A 19179-nucleotide genomic window follows, 5' to 3' on the forward strand; every position below is an offset into this window, starting at 1 on the left:
TTTACTTTAGATTAATTTACCGGACGACTGGAGGGAAGCCCATTTCCTAAAAATTCACAAAAAAGGGGATGAGCAAACAATTTCAGATTACTGAGCAATATAAAACACTTCATCTTTTTGCAAGTTGTCTGAACGTATAGTCACATGTTATATGAACTCTTTCTTTCTGAAGGTGAGACCGTGTCAGCTGCTCAGCATGGCTACTGATAGAGAAGGTCCAAGCTAACGCAGTTATAGATATGACAGTTATGGTATCGGAGGTTTAACGTTTCGAAGCACTATACATGGGATTAGTTGCAACAAAAAATGAATTTACAGTTGTGCTTGATAAATCACCGCAGGTTCATGTATTGAGATTTTAGCAAGGTGTATTGACCGAGTGTCGGGCAGTACGTTCGTGCATAAATTATACTTACAAATGAGAGAAGTGACGTGTTTCTTGCTTAACAGAGAGAGAGTGATGATGGTAGAAACGGAGGGAGTAAAACCAAACTTAGGTGTGGCTCGCTACGCTGCTCATCAGGAAAGAACGAAAAGGTAAAGAGCAAACAAAACCTAACAATGAAAGCTTAGCGAGGGTAGAAATTAGATATAGTGGCCATACAAATGGGGGCACGAACACTGAAGGCGATTGTTCTAAGCAGGCTGTTAGAATCACACTATAAATGAGGTGGTAGAAAATGCGCAGGGTACAACCAACCCCTATATATAGCTTTTATAGACTACAAAAAAGATTTTACTAGTTGATACTTGAGCAGGCATTGCGGAATCAGGGTGTAGAAGAGCCTTATGTAAAAATACTTGAAGATATCTATAACGGGTGCACAGCTAAGGTAGTCCTCTATGAAGTCATCAATAAAACCCTAATAAGGAATTGTGTCAGGTACATATACACAATGTCACCAATGCTATTCACCGCATGTTCACAGCAGGTATTCAGAGGCCCGGATTGGGAACAGTGCGGGATAAGAGCTAATGGAGAATATCTTAGTAATATGCAATTCGCTAATGACATTGCCTTGGTAAGCCATTCAGGGGATGAACTGCAAAGCATGGTCAATGACTTAGACAGGCAGAGCAGCATGGTGGGCTTAAAAATTAATATGCAGAAAACCAAGGTAATGTTCAACAGCCTTGCACGCGAACAGCAGTTTACAATTGTAGCGAGGTGCTGGAAGTGGCAAGGGAATACGTCTACCTAGGGCAGGTAGCGATCGCAGATCCGGATCACGATAATGAAATACCTAGAGAGATAAGAATGCGCCGGAGCGCATTTGACAGGTTCGCTCAGATAATGAATGGAGTTTACCAAGATCTCTCAACAGAGAAGTATATAACGCCTTTATCTTACTTGTACTCACCTACGAGGAAGAAACGTGGAGGCTAACGAAAAGGGCTCAACTTATATTGAGGACAACGCAGCAAGCTATGGAAAAAAATATGATAGGTGTAACCGTGTAACGTTATGAGACAGGAACAGGCTAGAGTGAGTGAGGGAACAAACGCATATTAATGACATCTTAGTAGAAACCGAAGGGAAGAATGGGCTTGGGCAGGGCATGTTGTGCAAAGGCAAGATAGCAGATGATACCGCAGCGGTGGTCGAGTGGTTAGCATCCGCTTCGCATGTGGGAGGTGCGGGGTTCGATCCCCAGTGCCGCTGTGTACCTACCGGTGATATAATGGGTACAAGCTTTCCCCTGGTCTGGTGCTCGGCTTATTTAGGGTGAAATGCTCGGAAAATAGGTCTTTGACCCCACCTTGAGAAATCGAAACTACCTTGTGCCATGGCGCTCTCTGGCCATACATGCACTTGCGCCATAAAAATTCATAATCATCATCATCATCAAGAGAGCAGATGGTCCCTAAGGATAACGGAGTGGATTCCAAGTGAAGGCAAGTGCAGCAGGGACCGGTAGAAGGTTAGGTGGGCGCGTGAGATTAAGAAGTTTGTGGGGATAGGATGACTGCAGCTAGCACAGGAGAGGATTAATTGGGGAGACATTCGGGAGGTCTTTGCCCTGCACTGGGCATAGGCTGATGATGAGGATGATGAGAAAAAACTTCATGCTTGACTTGAACGCTCTCCGCAGACCGCGTGGGATTGTTTAACGTGCGCTAACATAGCAAAGCCACTGAGAAACCGCATTGGGTACAACGCACCTTTCTTTATCATTTCCAACATTCTTGGACAAAGATTTTGAATATTTCAAAACTGTAAGGTACTGGTTTATGAACATTTATGGTAATGATTCATTCTTCTGATATGTAGCAAAATCTTGATTTTATAGTGTTTCCATGGCTCGCATCCTGTAGTCAAGACTGCCACAGAGAGCCAATTGGGAACGCTTTTGACGATAGCAGAAACGTTAACAGCAAAAAAAAAACAAGCCTGCCGACGGGAGATATGCGGATATATTGATCGTTATATTAAAGTCTTACAATACATGAAAAAAGCTCGCACATGAAATTTTCTCTTTCAAAAATGCTTTTCTCCAGAATTGTTGGTTTTGGAGGCACGCTAATGGCGTACTCGCGAAATCGCGGTATATATCCAGAGTGTTACGGACGCTGGTTATTGCGTTAGCCAAGCCGCTGTAGCCTTATAACAAAATGAGTTGTACTTTCCGAATGATTTGTGATCTTTCTTACCTCAGGGTGTTGCCCTACTACTTGTACGTTAACTATACAGCTCATTCTGTGTCGAAATTATTGCTTAGTTTAGTAGCCTACTTTCTATGTTATCGTCTCACGTGTAGGTAATAAACGCTCATTTGACAGTCAGCGACTTTGAAAGGCACCCGGCTACTATATAAACTTCTCGCAATTAAATTCTGGTGTTTCTGTTCATAGTGCAGTTGCGTTCGGGCTAGAACTACGCATATCTCAGATTGAGGCGCTGCTTGCCGAAAAGAAAACGGTGCCGCTAATACGAATTATACCCCTTTAATATTATGCAGTCACCAAAGGCCGGTGTGCAGAAACTTTGCGTGGAATAAGCTCGGTCTTCATTGGCAATTCACGAACGTACATTACGCACTGTGATATTGAGAATATTAGCGAATTTAGTGCGTAAATCGGAGTTTCTTCGTGCTTCATAAAACTTTCACAGTGCGCGCACGTATGAGGAAGACGAGCTTAATCGGCGATCAGTAAAGCCAAGAAGGTGCCGATCTGTCCTCGTTCGAGTCTCACAACAGTATCTCCTGTTTCGTGCACAGAACTGGTGTAAGGCGCAGTCATACGCAGGTCTTGAATTACACGCGGTTTACGGCCTGCTTGTGATGTGGGCCAGCGATGGCGAGCGGGGCCCGGCAGGTACCGGTTTGCCCCCAGCGTGACCGGTCGCACGTCCGTCAGCCGGTGACCTGCGAGGATTTGCTGGAAGCATTCGATGTGGAATGGTTAGATGAGTATTCGCACGAAGAACGAGTCAATGAATTAATTGATTGAAATACGGATGAAAAGATCAATCAATTGGTCTCCCCTTGAACAAGACAAATCAACGTGCCTAAATTGCCTAACTGTAATGTTTCTTACTCGCAATCAAAGGATCATGGGTTCGATTTACAAGTAATTACCAAAATTTCCTTTTCAGCAGAGTTTACGTCTCTTGTCATCATTATCATCAGCCTGATACGCCCACTGCAGGTCAAAGGCCTCTCCCATGACTCTCCAATTAACCCTGTCCTTTGCAAGCTGCGCGCACTCTATGCCTGCAGACTTCTTAATCGCATCCATCCGCCTTAATTTCTGCCACCCCCTGCTACGCTTGCCTTCTCTTGGAATCCACTCCGTTACGCTTACGGCCCAGCGGTTATCTTTCCTTCGCATTTCATACCCTGCCCAAGCCCTCTTCTTCCCTGTGATTTCAGGTACAACTTCGTAATCACAATTTCTTTCGTGTTTTAATCATTTTCTTTCCACAGCTGAACGTGTGACGTCACAGCAATGTCGACCAATCCTGAATTAGTGTGAGAACGCGCCCGCTCTAACGCTGTCGTGGTTAAAATACCTCAAGCGCCGCTGTTCACTTCTGAGCCGTGTATAGCGACATCTGTTATGAACAAGCGATGACACTGCGAGGAAGCACTGTGAAACTTGTGAGTCGGCAGGAGAAAAAGTATTTTGATTTGAAAGAAGTTCGCTTAAATTTAGGAAATTCTACTTTTGTGCTTCCAATCGAAAGTCACTCACAGTCACGTTGACCGTCACGCTTCCTTTCTGAAGACCCAAGTGCTCCAGACGAAGCAGCACGTGGCTCGAAGACACTCTCTCCAGCGTGAGCACGTGGACCGTGATGGGCAGCGGTGACTTGAGCGCCGTAAACTAGAACAAAGCGATGGCAGGCATAAACCTTTGAGGAAAACTTAGACGAGCTTATTTTATTTTAAGGGTTGATCAACTCGCCAATCTCGAGTGTTTTCTCCGAAGGACACGAGGCGTGAATATCGCTCAGGCGAGTTCAGGCAGACGTATTCAGGGGAATGACACAATTATTCTCGATTTTTGTTTCTACACTGATCTATTCATTCTTTCTGTTCAATATAGTTTTTTAGTGAAATCATATTAATTAGACAGCGTCTATTTTGGGCCTCCATAGTCCATGTAAATATGATGGAGGAGGTATTGAACGATGATGTTGATGATGATTGCATTTTTGCATTTGATGACGATTGCATTTGTGCGTGCTCACAGTAATGAGATGGAGACGATACTAATAAGCGGAATATGTACAGAGGTTCGTGTGTAGGGCCAGGAATCTACAAGAAATAAAACAGGAGGTATGGGTAACTGAATGCGACAAAATACTTGCCTAGAAGCATCACTGCGCGCACTTTAGTTTTGCAAGGGTACAAGAAACCTGGGTTCAAATCAAGACACTTGAAAATGAAAATTGGTTTTTTGCCAACTATTTTAGCAAAGTTTTACATTTAACTGCAAGAAATTTACTGAATAATTTAAATGAAACTCCCTGTATTTCACCACTGCTCCTACTCGGCACGTCATTGCATGAAGACACATCTAAGGTTTGTCAGCACACCTTGAATATACCCACATTTGAAGTCGATTAGCAAAGCATTCTGGAGTGTGTGTGAGTATTCGGAAACATTTTATAGCAAATCAAATATTCGCGTATTCGATTTGCTGAACGAATCCAATTGTGCACGTTCAACATTATCCGAAACAAACCGAATATGCTTCATATTTTTGAATGGTTTTTGAATCGCTCGACCTAAGTTTGAATAAGATAGGCTACATTTTTTTTCGACGAATGTTAAAAAAGAAACAGGTCCACTCCTACGCCGCGCGGATTGCTCTCGCGACCGGTCTGTGCGGAATGAATGGTTCAAGTAGGTGGCGGGGTTCATTAGTGTGGCGGCGTGCATAATGCTCCTACACAGCTCCCAACAATGGGCGATGCGATGGTGCTCAGGCAGGTATTGCAAATCGTGCCCTGATGCCTGATCTCGGACGCCGTGGCTTATGCATAGCTTTCATATGTCGTACAGGCATGTCATATGCCGGCATTATTCCTTTCTTTTGACATACGAATCTACTGCCCGACCAGACGAGATTTCGTCAAACCTTAGGTTTCATATATAACTCTCGCTCCTCTTAGCTACTGAGATGGGGTGTTGTTTCTTCGCTAATATCATCAATGCGAATCGTAAAATTTCTCTACGTATTGCATGAAGGTCAGATTTTTTATATACATTGATATATAAATAGCCATAGCTCCACAGGCTATAGCGTTGTACCGCAACGCTGCGCCGCTTGCACTTCGCTGTTTTGCGCGATCGTTCGTTCTGGGCGATTATTCCCACAAGTAGGGAATATTGGTAAACATACCCGATTCGTAATCGATCCCCTTTTTTCACTATTCGATTCGTATTCCATTCCTTGTCTGCATGCATTGCTCTTATTCGATTCTGTAGCAAAGATACGCAATTCATATTCGATTCGGCCTTGAAAAAATTCTATTCACGCACTCCTAGAATATTTGGCTGTAGAAAGCATGAGGAAGGTGGGATGGGATTCAATTAGTTTAAATGCACAGACAAAAGAGAGATACGTGAGGATGCTTTCTCGCGCTCTTAAAGTACATTACGGTACACTCCATGAAAGTTTTGTTTGAAGAAAATGCGATTGTTTGTATTTGCGCTACCATCTTTAGATTCGTATGACAGGTAGAGATGTGTTTAGTATCGAGAAAAGCAGTGCGGAGAGCGCAATTTTGGTTCTCCTTGGACTTGGATGAAGCTTCCAATCTTCATGATGACGTCGATACTGTTATGTACGCTTTGATCACTAGTTGTAAGTGTATAGAGGCATGGCGTGTATAAATTTAGAGATCCACGCTGAAGCAATTGACGTTGTCCCCAGTATTGAAGAAATGAAATCCATTGTAGTTGTATTTTATTTAATGGCCTTTTCTGCGTCTACAACATTGTTTGCAGTGAAAGTAGTCTGTCATTAGAAGGCAGTAATCAAGCGATATAGGCCAGTTCAATTTCTCATCTGTTCGATTCACTGCACTGCCAGCACAGTGATTTTCGGCACTGCTTCCCATATTTCGAAAAACCAAAAGTTGCCTTTTAACACTGTAGCTACAACGGTCCAGTGTCGCAGTAAATCCGGCGTCAACGTCGTTGCCCATGAGCTAAAAATTCACGAAAAATCCCCAGATAAGCAGCCTAGGTGGCAGGTAGGCCACCTAGGTAACGTGAGCTCCTAATATCATTACGACTTGCTCGCCGGATTGAGCAAACTGCCCACTGTGACAGGTGGTAGTTTGATTATTGATGGACCACGGGAGGTCGCTCGGGACGTCGCACAACACTAGCGGCAGTACCTGCTATCATAAGGCAGTGGCGCGTAGATTAACGGGTGCATCACTGCGTCAAAAGTGGCATGAGAACTCGAAGTGATCTATGAACGTGAAGTAGAGAAGGACCAATTTCGCATATATGGGCAGTAGCCACTTAATGTTATCACGTGATACCTTCAAGGGTGTGACTTGAGTCCTGTTTCAGCGACTTTTGTCTGCAACCTGCATGACATTCAACACCTAGGCTCGCACAGAAACTGAAGTGCTAGCGCACCTAATCTGCATGTGGCCTTATCACGCTAAGTCGTCCGGCATTGTTTCTGTCAGGGTTTTCTTTTCGTGCATTCAAAATTTCATCATATTTCGCACCTATAGATACACACCACACGCCATGCGTACAGCCCCGAAACTCACAGTCTCCTTGATGGGTTCCCACTCTGCTGGAGCGAACAGCAGTACCGGCTTGTAGACGAGTTGCAGCGCCTGAAGCCGTATGAGGCTAGCGGCCTCTTGCGGGGACCCTAAGAAAAGTCGGTGCGTTCCTCTCGAAACTATTCCTTCATTGTCAATGCCGGTCTCCTTTAGGGCCTCGGGCAAACCTAGCTCGTCGTTCGTGGAATGCTGCCGGTGTACCTGCGACAGTTTTAAGGAAGATTGGGTTTGGGGGCTACTCCCTAAAAGTTTTTGTGGACACCAACTGCGACAAGGAATGCCGTAGTGTAAAATTTCAATTAATATTGGCTGTCGATGTAGCATTTCTAAGAACATTTCTAAGAACAAAATATCGCTCGAAAGCACAATTTTTTTGCAGGTGGACACCGCCGCCACGTACCTGAGATGGCGACTGATGTGTCACTGACACAGGGAGCCAGTTATGCGCAGTCTTCAACTGTTTGGTCGTCAATGCTAGTTTACCAAATGTAAGCCGGCGGCCTATTCTCTAGTGTCCTGTTTCTGCAGCGATGTTTTCAACGCCAACGTGTAGTGCACTAGTGTCGTGTTTCTGCCACAGCGTTGCCCACGTCAATGCATGCAGCGCACGTCATTGTCAATGCGGCCACGTAGTTAAAAGTGCGAATGTTAATTTGATTGTAGTATTGTTGATGAGCATGAAGATGTGCAATGCACAGCGTGAGAGTGTGTTGCAGTTTAACACGAGGCATGTTCGGCAGCGGCGATAGCCTAGCGCTCTCGCACAGCGGCGTGCGAAGCTGACCTGTTCACTCCACCGTAGGCGTGAATTCCAGTCGCGGATATTTATTTGGTTTATTTTTATTTACTTATTCCTGATTGACGTAAACCCTCAAACATCGCAAGATCTTGCTTGGGGTTTACTTATCGCAACAGCGCTTTCGCACTAAAACCTTGAGGCCTTCTTAACCGCATTCTTAAAGCAGAAAACGCAACACGATATAAAAGTTGGCCTACGCAAAATATTCCAAAGGACCCCTACATTTTTGAAGTAGGCCCGCCGCAGAAAAATGATTAAAGTGGATCAGTGGGCATAATTTATTGGGTAATGTGGGTAGATTAAGGTTAATTTAGTGCAGATTAGTGGCTGCATTTAGGTGGAGGAGTGGGTCCCAAATGATAATCCATTTTAAGGTACTCGAACATTCTGGTTCTCACATTTTCAAATTTGGCAGTGCTGGCGACGTCACGACTGTCTCGACCAATCAGGGAATTTCGTTAGGGAGAAACCACGGTGGTTTTCACAACAGGACAGACGTGATACCGTTCTGTTAAGAATGCAGGCGTATAGAACGCACATTAAAGCGAGTGGGTGGCTGCTACAACCCACGTGCATTGATGTCAATCTCAGTGCGCGACTGCTGCATGAAAAACTCATGCCGGGCACATAGTTGCTATTGCTACGCTGCATAGAAGGAACTAGTCTGCTGTTTTACCGTCACCATGACGCAGTGCAAGAGCGGTGGGTCTTTGCGACTGCGACCGCACCCTTACCATTAGCTCCAGGTGGCCCTCCTGCAAGCTTGTGCCACCTTGTGTTCTGTCCGGGAAAATCACCATCTGCAGGTTTCTGGATCGATCCTGGGAAGAGTGCGGACCTTTTTATTGTCTGCTGTGCACAGGGTTGTACGCACTGCGTCTGCAGCTGCTTAGTACAAACAGCAATCGTTCATTTGTAGCCGCCATCATAAAACGCAGCCACCAGAACTCCAGAGTTCCGATATACTGCAATGGTCAGCGTGTTAGAAGCGAAGGCATAGCTCTTTCTTAATTATAGGATATCTCCTGGTGTAATGTTATTTTTGCAGGTCTGCTAGAAAATGAATAAGAAGGTGCAGAGGATCAACAAAATGGTATCTATAGACTACAGGAGCTTTGTTGGGGGCAGCTCTGTTGAGTCGTGCTATTTCACGCAGAGTTTTTCATAGATGCCATTGCTGCAAGCTTCAAGTGCACATCAGGTATAATTTTTTAGGATGTGTAAACAAGGCTGCCAGCCAGCTGTTAACGCAGAAATGCATTCGGAATAGCCCGCGCCAGATTCCTAGAGAACAGTTGGGCACCGACGTGCAGAGTTTGGGAACAGTGGGTAATTGACGGGATTTTTGTGGAATCGCTTTCAGATAGATAATAGTGAATTACTCCTAGATAAAGATGTAGTTCAAAACTCAATGGAGCAAAAACAACGAGTACACCCAGATCTTTACAGGCCTAAACTGTACACACACCTCCATACCTTATGTGACCACGTATAGATAGTAAGAGCGGTTATTTATGTTGTGTAGGTGAGCTTAGGAGTTCAAAAATGCATGAAAGAACGAAAATACAGCCATAATATCTGTATCCAGACGTAAGCGCCAATATTGAGATTGCATTTCAGAGATTTGTTTCAAACGAGCAAGCACCAGAAACCGAAACTATTGAAGTATACTTCAGTGGCAAATAAATCAATTCAGATTTCCTTTGGAGAAGCTATAACAGCGAAAGTTACAATGTAACGCCTACGAAACCGGCGCGGAAATCTTATTTTAAATTTAAAAAAATGAGACAGATCCTGCTGACGTAAGCATCAAAATGAGCCAAATTCACTCGTGTGAGCCTTCTTTGACAGCTTGAGCTTCGCAGCTTTGAATGTTTAGGGCGTGGTTCTTTTTATTCTTTCTCGAGAGTTACATTACGAAGGATTACGTAGATATGAAAATATTGACGGGAGATCTGAACGCAAAAGGCGGCAATAAAAAATGAATTATCCCAACGAGCGGACTAGCGGTCGTCCTGCCATTTTGTGTCCTTTCTACGTCAACATTTTCTCCATTAATCATAGATTTTGGATGCTAAGCTGAAGTAGAATACATTGTAGACCACATACATATTAGCTAGTTTACTTTTCTGCTCATGAAGCGGGAACACAAGAAAACAGTGCTGCCACGTCAGCGTTTATGAATGAAGTCTGTTATCGATGTTTTCTTGCTTGTCTTGCTGAAGGACAGCACTGTCCCTAGTCGTTCACAGTGAATGCACTAATTGTTATTCGGCTGGGTTCAGAGCATAACCATTTTAAAAGTTATTTTCATAAACACAGTTTGAATTGCTACTGTATAAATACTGTTTTCAAACGAAAACTGGTTGATATCTAGACGTTAACATCGAAACAAGCTAAATGAAAAGCTTACATGCTGATATTCACCAAATTATATGTTTAATTTCTCAGTGTGTGGTGGAGTAGAGTTGCTCTAACTTACATGCGAAGCATTTATGTGACAGCTATTGGAGCGCAACAGCTTAGTCACGTAAGGAACGATGTAGTTTTTCTCGGTTCCCGTTTAGATGGATTGGGTTCATTAAAAAAAGTTGTAATTTTTATTTATTTATTTCAGTACTGCTAGCCTTCGCAAAATGCCTTTGGCAGGAGTGAGCATACATTGTGAAGAGAGTACTGCCGTCAGCACGCTTAACACGAACGTCGGACAGATTGGCTTGGACTGGCTTGAACTGACGCCAGCGCCGCGAAGCGCTGGCCGCGGTTGCCGAGATAATATCTCGGTATGTTTGCGGGGGCTGACGATAGCTGGAGCACAGCCTGCTATGATTGGTCGACTTGTATTTCGTCTGTGTCTGACCGGCGGGGAGCGTGCGCTCACTTTACCCGGCCCGTTTTGCCACGTTTCGCTGATGATAGCGATCACACGCGTGCTCACAAAGCACGTTGCGGTTTGCTTACCTCAGCAGAGCGACATGACATGATGCGATAACTAGCGCGCCTATCGAGTTTGGCCCCAAAGCTGCCACTCGAAAGAAATGAAGACTGAGAAAAGGGGAGCAAACGCGGGTTTTTGGCGTGTGTAAACGATGGGCACAAATAAATCTGCAAATCCGGTGCTATAATTGCTCATGTTCTTCGCTCTTAATTCTCTGACAGGGCACATCAAAAAGTTCTCGCAGGTAAGTGTTCGGCTTCCTGGTTAGTTCACGCTGTTCTCGAGATCATGTGTCGGGACGTTAGAGCTGCGCGTGTCCTAAGCAAGGAAGAAGCATGGATGCAATTTAAACTAAGCTTTTAATGTCTAGTTAATAATCAAAAGAGCAAAGTGGTTTTTTTTAAATTAGAAACTGACTATTTAGGCGAACTTGGTATGGTTTCATTGGGTTTAACGTCCCAAAGCGACTCAGGCTATGATGTATGCCGTAGTGGAGTGCTCCGGATAATTTTGTCCAACTGGGGTCCTTTAACTTCCACTGACATCACACAGTACGCGCACCTCTAGCATTTCGCCTCTAGCGAAAGGCGACGGCAACGGCCGAGATCAAAACCGCATCTCCCAGACCAGCAACTGAGTGCCATAAACACTGAGATACCCCGTCGGCATTATTATGCAAACTAGGAAGACTCTGGCTATAGATGCAGCGACTCCAAAGGTACACGCCCATGGAGAACACGGTCTACCCTATAGCAGATTGCAATTTGGGATATTCTGCGGATCATATGAGCTGTGGCTGCGCGCTTATCTCCGGGTACTCTTCGTGGCTTCTTTACAAAAATGATTCTGACATGCATGGCGCAGTATTTTGAGCGCAGATTGGCATCAAGATGAAAGAATACTATAAAATGGCGCTGCTCACGTACGAAATTCATCTCGAGAAATGAGTTGTAGCGCCGAAAAAGATAACACACAGCAAGTGAGACGAGACAGGCGCAACTTTCAACTGCTTGTTCACCGCAGATGCGAATGAATATAAGGACAACAATCAAGATCGTTAGCAATAACCACAAATGCGCGCGAAGGTTTTACAAAAAAAAAAGTGGATAAAGATTGGTGAGGCAGACAGGTATCTCACCCCCATGTGTCTAAAAAAGCAGTTTCATTCATATCTATGGTGACAGATGGGGCACTACCGCAATCACTACAGTCTCTTTTAATACAGAAGGCCTCCAACAGTTCACGGGCTGTTTAGTCTTTACTTCTGTTTAAAACCTCGGCTTCTTACAGCCTTGCCACACACTTAATCTTCCTTTCTTCTCCGCGGGCTTTACAATGATGCGGCAAATGTGAACCAGTACCATTTTGTAAATCCCGATTACGTTCTGCTAATACGCATGTGTGGCTCTTGCTAACGATATTGATTGCTGTCCTTATATTCATTCGCATTTGCGGTGAATAAACAGTTGAAAGTTGCGCCTGTCTCGTCTACTTGTTTGTGTTGTTTTTTTCGGTGCTATAACCCATTTCTGGAAACATGCACCAACTAGCCCCTCAACAAGTATTACTCACAGAATTCGTCATGGCCGCAGAGCACGAGTGATAGCTCGGGGCTTGTTATGTCAAACAGCCTAGCCATTCGAGAGCAAGCGATAACGAAGTACGAAGTAGCGCGTTTTCTGGAAGCTACCAAGGTGGAACAGCATGATAGCGCCAGTGTCGCTAGAGGTGCGGTGACAGCCAATGAAATTTATGATAGTGAGGAGCGATGCTAGAGCTGCGGTGATATTAAGTCATGCCTGCCGGAATCTTCTTCTAAAGATAGACCGAAGTGTACCGACAGAAGAGCGCTTCGCCATAGTTCACATGGCTGGCACAATGTCCCACAGAGAAATAGCTGCTACAGTAGGGTGGCCCGTTTCCACTGTGAACACAGTAATCGAGGAGCTCAGAGATGAAGACAGGATAGGAGATGTTGCACATGCAGTTCAGGTTTGGGCAACAAGCTGAAAGACCTCCTGATGGCGATCTTCTGAGGCCAAACTCCAAAGGCACGTGAGCTGTCGCATCATGTCATGTCGATTTACCGAGATAAGCCAATCGCAACGTATTTTCTGGGTGTGCGTAAGACCACAAATGCTTTGCACTTCCATTCTTGTGCTTAATATTTCATGGTTACATCTTTTTCAAGACTTTTAAATAAATTTTTTTCAACCATGTACTATTTCAATGTTTACTGATGTATTTCCCACCCTGCCACTGTCCCTTCTATGGGGAAAGCGTTATTCTAATTGAATAAAGAGAAAAAAATCTTTTAAATGCAGGTGCCACGCCCACCGGTTTTTTGCAGAATGAAACTGCGGTGCATGAACTTAAATTTTTTTTTTTTCCAATCTTAGAGGCTATTTAAACTGAAGGCGTAATCACTATGCGTTTCGCAGTTCTTGTGCCACCAGTTTGAATTAAGTGGAGAATAAATGCGTCTTGCGTTGCTGCAGAAACTATAAAATTGCGAGACAGAACTATGTAATACATTTCTGCAAAAAAAAAAAAAAAAACGTCGGATAGAGTTGTAGTCAGTGCCCCTGTAAGCGGATGTGAGACGACCAAAAGAGATCCCTTGTCCACATCATGGATGCCAGAGCAGCTTAGATGAACGCTACGGCTTTGTACTGCTGTGCTGGTAATAGCGGATTCCGGATGAAGTGAACAATTGTGCTCTTGACATTATGCCGTCTAGTTCGTGGTGCACACTGGTCCAGACGTCAGCAGTAATCAGCGCAGAGCAACTTACTTTAATGTAGATCCAGGACACAACGGGGTAGTAGCTCGAAGGAATCGCAAGGTTTTCCGTTGTTATTGTCGCTCTGCACAAAGAATTACAAGCACAACCTTTGTCAAACGTTTCCGGGCGAAATGTTTCGGTTTTACGTTGCGTAGGGGAGAGTTACTGCATCCTAGAAGCTGTAAACGCTTATAGCATCATTTGCAGACATTTTGGCCTTCAGATGTGCCGTAAGAAATGCCCAAAACGATTCAAAAGCAATTCAAGTGGCCCAAAGACTTACGACTAATCACCGATGAAGGGTTGAAAGATGGGCCATCTGCGTGGCTTGCTTAGAAGTATTTGGGCTCGAATTTGATATATCTTGATATTCCATGCAACTCAATTCGCATCGTCATCTCATTAAAGAAAGTAACAGTCATTAGACAAACAGTATTCAAGCATAGCATGTATGCGTTGACTACTCTTGCAGCATTACCTCTTGCTAAAGCGGTGCCTAACGGGCAATTTAAGCGTAAGCTTGGTAAGTGTGTGTGCTATTTGCTAGCGGCAACTACGCGGTTAGCATACTCGCAGATGAATAGGATGCTATCGACTGTGCCGAAATAAGGTGGAAAATCGGCATGTTTAATAACCTCCAAACATCACCTTTGCTTCGTCCTTGGCCCACTCATTGCTTTTCCCTTCAGTGCCGAAGGTTCTGTAACACTCTAAGTGTCACCGCGGCAAAGCGACTTAGCCCGATAAGATTTCGGTTTTCCAACACTTCTATTTCTGCCTTAAGGACAGCTCTCCTCTGTCAGAAGCACGGGACTGAATAATATGCTCCTCGCTGTAGCAGTGAGATGCTGCCTAAGCTAATTTGAGCTTCCTTTTGTCGGGAGTAAGACATCCTGACTGGCTAGTTTTAGAAAAGCTGCGCGCTCAATTGACGTTCACAAGAAGGAGAGACGAGAAGACAGGAGCGGAACATTCAACTTTAATAACTGACAAATGAAGCTAGCCGTGCATGTAGATGGTGTTTCAGCTAAGATTCTACACGATTTTTAAAGATAGGCATTTAGAGCTAGAAGAACGTTTTTCGGCAGAGCGTTGTTAGCGGTGTAGTGCATCAGAATACAGCTAAGACGTGCTAACTAGCAGGCTGGTTAACTAATATTGCTTAGGTAACTTCTCAACAATTATTGTTAGACTCGTTACATCGAGAGGCAGGTAACACAACGTAAGTAATTTCCATATTAGTTTTTAGAATTTCGAAAACGTCGTTACCTTCGGCGCTTTGAGCCAACAAATTTTAGCAATTTCGACGTATTACGTGCATAGGAAAGGTTACTTTGCCTGCAAGCTTTTCGAAAGCGGGTGTATTTTGGCTTTCAGGCTTTCAGACATTCGTCGGAATATTTCAGCGCCAACTATCATGGCACATATAGGCTCGACGGAAATGGAAGGGCAATTTAATTTTTTTTTCGCACGTGGAACTCACAGATTTAAGCCCATCTGTTGTTGCACTGCCGTTCACTGCGGAAAGACACCACTAATTTATCCCCACTTTGGACACTAAAACGTCGGTTTTTAGGAAATGAAAAATCTGTTCGCGTCAGTCCGAGCAGACAACGTCCTTCATTAAGGAAAGGTACCTATGGAGTTCATTTCAGCTTTGACGATTGCCATAACTTCGTACAGCAATGGGCCGACGTACTCACGTTCTACGCATGTTCTTCCAGCCGTTGCTGTCTGTGTAAAATCCTTCGCTCCTGAGGTCGCTCTGAAACTGGGTGATCACGTCGCATCCTTTGATGTGGACTTTGCTGTCGCCATCCGTACTAGAAAAGAAAAACATGCGGAAAGTACTAGTAATGAATCCGTCCGACACAATTCGCGCACCACTTTAACCTTTAATTAGTTTTCAAGAAAGTGAACTGCCACTGAGGAGGGAGGCTTCACTAGTGAACGCCTTTATTCAGCGGATAAGGTCTACGGCTGCTGAGGATGGGTGCGCCCCTGCGACCGCGCTCGCGACGGTCGCATTTTTACTAAGCTGCTTCTCAAAAATGCCCGTGCACTGAGACTCTGGCGCCCGCATAGAATTTCTGGTGGTAGACATTTATCCTGAGCATTCGAATGCGACGGTCCTCGAAGGCAACCATGATGTTTTGCAAAGCGAAATTCAGCATTCGGGCATTGAAACCCTCATTGTGCCAGAGGTGTCCCCCGCCTTAGCAAATTTTATCTTCTGATCACCCAATTCCTTGTCGACACTGATACCCCTTGCGTTTTATCAGTATCCACTCTTTTACTGCGGCACAAATTTTGTGCCGCTTACCATGCACGTTCAACGTTTCTATTCAGGCAGCCGCCGCGGTGGCTCAGTGGCTCAGTGGCTATGGAGCTCGGCTGCTGATCCAAAAGACGCGCGTTCGATCCCGGCCGCGGCGGTCGGTTTTCGGCGGAGGCGAAATGTTACAGGCCTGCTTACATTGCGATGTCAACAGACCTAAATAATACCAGGAGGTCGAAATTTTGCGGAGACCTCCGAATCGGCGTCCCTCAAAGCTTGAGTTATTTTGGGACGTTAAACATCATAAATCAAAGCAAACGTTTCGTAGACAATGAACAAAGCAACATTCAATGTTCCTGTAAAAGCAAGAATTAACGATAATAATTTTTTTATTTTAATATGTTACCTATCAACATTTACCATTTGTTCTCTAACATGCTGTTATTTTCACTCTTTTATGATTGCTAATCTTTAATTTTTCACACTTGCCAGCGTTGTTTGAGCACACTGCTTTCTGTGCAACATTACAGGTAGCCTTTCATAGCGACCAGCATCTTTTGACCACACAGGGTTGTATTACAGACAGCGGTCGCTTTTCATTGCACTTTAACTATGATCTCTTCGACAAATAGTTAAGCGCGGGACTTCTCTCGTCCGCTTCTGAGGATCCAAATATGCACTAACAGGCCTAGCAGCGTAGCTATAAGAACATTTATGTGGCAGAGTTTACCGTGTTAAAAGGGACGTATTCGGAGTCAAAGCATGTCTCAAAAAGACAACGAGGACGAACTGAAGTTGGTCTTTACCGATAGGGCACTGCATTTACGTCCCAACGAAAAGACTTTCACCGAAAAAGGAGGCTTTAGCTTTTGAAAAGTAGAATGGAAGCGTAGACACCGATACTGGGGCGCAGATCCCGGAGGCTAGGCTGCTCTACCATTAGCTTGAAAATGGCGGCAACCAGTCGTTTTCGGCTTTGACGTTACGAGCCTTAATAGAGTGGCGGGAATATAATTAAATTCAAAAATTTCAACCAAAAATGCGTCCTTATCTGCCGGACAACTAACACCGTACGCTGAAAAAGGCAGATAATAAAATGTTTACCGAGCATCTTAATTGGATGAAGATGTCCTCATTATCCATTCCCCGGTTCCCAGGTTCAGCTCTTCACAAGAGGCAATGTGGCATGGGCGGGATATAAGAGCACTTCAAAAGGATATGTAGTCAGGGGAGCGGGTGCCACGCAAAATGCGCTTTTTGTGTGTCATGTCGTTCCAGTGAAACTTAATTTAGGTATATTCACGAAGCCTGGTCGCTGTGTGATTGAGGCTCGGTGCGTCTATGGTCTTCACTAGACCGGTCTTAGAGCAGAGTGGAATGTATGGGTGTCCTCAGTTACACCTAATCCGGGCCCGCCTGGACATTTACTGCTGTCCTTAGTAGCGCATATGCCACAAGAGTTCAGAAAGCATTACGAGTCACAGCATTTAGTGCATCGTAGATCCAGTTAGCAAAAATTCATCGCGTTTTAACACTGATGCATGCTCTGTCTTACAGCTTCGTTAACGGTCCCACGGTCCAGGTGAACTCGATGAAAGGGCTGCCCTTGTGTAGGGTTATAACTTGAGAGATGTACTCGTTGAAGACTTGGTGGATCTCTTGGACTACGGGACCCTTTGAGAACACACAAAAAGCGCAAAAAGCTTTGTCAGCACAAGTGTATTCAATTGCGAAAATTGCGAGGAGTTCGCAGTAGGGAAGCTCCACCCATTTTGTGTGTCATTTACAGCGTGTTTCACTTAAGATTGTTAGCAATTTGTAAAAGTAGGCTTTTTGAGTTAGGAAAAAACGCTTTGTTCTGCATTGCATTTTCATCGGTGTTGTGCATCAGGAAACACCTAAGGCATGTTAACAAACAGGCTGGCTAACTAATATAAATAGTCGACTTTTCAATTACTGCACTTGAGCTCCCCATTTATTGAGAGATTTGTCCGCCACCCTAAGTATTCTCCGTACCGGTTTTTCGATTTCTGAAAATGCCATTCCTGTCGACGCTACAGTACAAGGAATATCCGGTCAACACAAGGGTGAAATCGAAACCACGCGTCCGGAGAGAGCACTAGCCTTGCCTACGAAAGAGCGCCACACAGCGACGTGTCTGTGACGTGCTCTCAACCCGCTAGCCCTACCCACGTTGCGAAAATAACTCGTGACACTCGCGCCGCGCCGTGACACGTGCAGGTCGGCGTCGACAGCGCTCTCCACATCCGCGTGATTTCTGTTCCGCCCCTTAGCATCTCCCAAATTGCTTGCTTTGCTTCAGTGACGAGAAGGGGATTTCCCAAATTTTAAAACTGATAAGAATATCACTTAAGGTGGGCTAAAAAGCTCTAAAGAAATGAGAACCATAAGTTTATTAGTTAAAAAATTGCTGATGGTTTAGCTCCAGTTTAACTTAGTGCGTAAGCGATAGCCGACCCGAAGAAGACGTGCCTTCGCTCACGGCTTGTACGCATTATAAATTTTCTTAGTTAGCAGCAAGCATCGGCTTTTCATTTTTTTGAACCCCCCTTTTTCCATCTTTTTCCTTTTTAATTAATCAATTCATTACAATGCTTTCAATAACATGTCATTGCCTTTCAAATACCAATCAATTATGAATCACAAGAACAACAAGTTACCATGACACAATTTTTTTTTTAAGCAGCCACCGATTACTTGCGACACGCGGTGTCGATTATTACTACGCCGACGGCGGTACCAAGCAATTCTGAACAAAAGCCTTCTTGAACTGGAAACCATTTATGACAGATTTTTTTATAAAGTAAGACTTCGCTATGACAATCGAGTGACTACGCCGACGGCGGTGCCCAGCAATTCTGGACAAAATCATTCTTGAACGGGAAACCATTTATGACTGAGATTTTTTTATAAAGTAAGATTTCGCTATGACAATCGAGTGATCTGCAGATCACCCAATGGCAGTCTTGAATTTCATTTTCTATTAATGCTTTCGTATCATCAAACGCGTTCGCGATTGGTTTTCTATGAGAGTCAACAGTTCGATGCGACCGATTGAAACACTTTAAAAGAAAGATTTTGTCTATATGAGCAA

The 19179-nt window shown here is 44.3% G+C and overlaps 1 protein-coding gene across 1 annotated transcript in view; it reads right to left on the reverse strand.

Annotated features, from left to right (window-relative positions):
• Positions 1-2614: 2614 nt before the first annotated feature.
• LOC144108203 (lysosomal alpha-mannosidase-like) overlaps positions 2615-19179 on the reverse strand; it is a 52714-nt gene continuing 36149 nt past the window's right edge. The window contains exons 18-24 of the mRNA XM_077641481.1: positions 17620-17738; positions 15490-15609; positions 13796-13868; positions 8798-8884; positions 7247-7465; positions 4198-4329; positions 2615-3381 (exon numbers count right to left, since the gene is read on the reverse strand). Of these exons, the coding sequence (XP_077497607.1) occupies positions 3139-3381; positions 4198-4329; positions 7247-7465; positions 8798-8884; positions 13796-13868; positions 15490-15609; positions 17620-17738 (993 nt within the window). The 3' untranslated portion in view covers positions 2615-3138. The remainder of the gene's footprint in view (positions 3382-4197; positions 4330-7246; positions 7466-8797; positions 8885-13795; positions 13869-15489; positions 15610-17619; positions 17739-19179) is intronic.

The sequence above is a fragment of the Amblyomma americanum genome, chromosome 10, assembly GCF_052857255.1.
Source record: "Amblyomma americanum isolate KBUSLIRL-KWMA chromosome 10, ASM5285725v1, whole genome shotgun sequence".
NCBI lineage: Eukaryota > Metazoa > Arthropoda > Arachnida > Ixodida > Ixodidae > Amblyomma > Amblyomma americanum.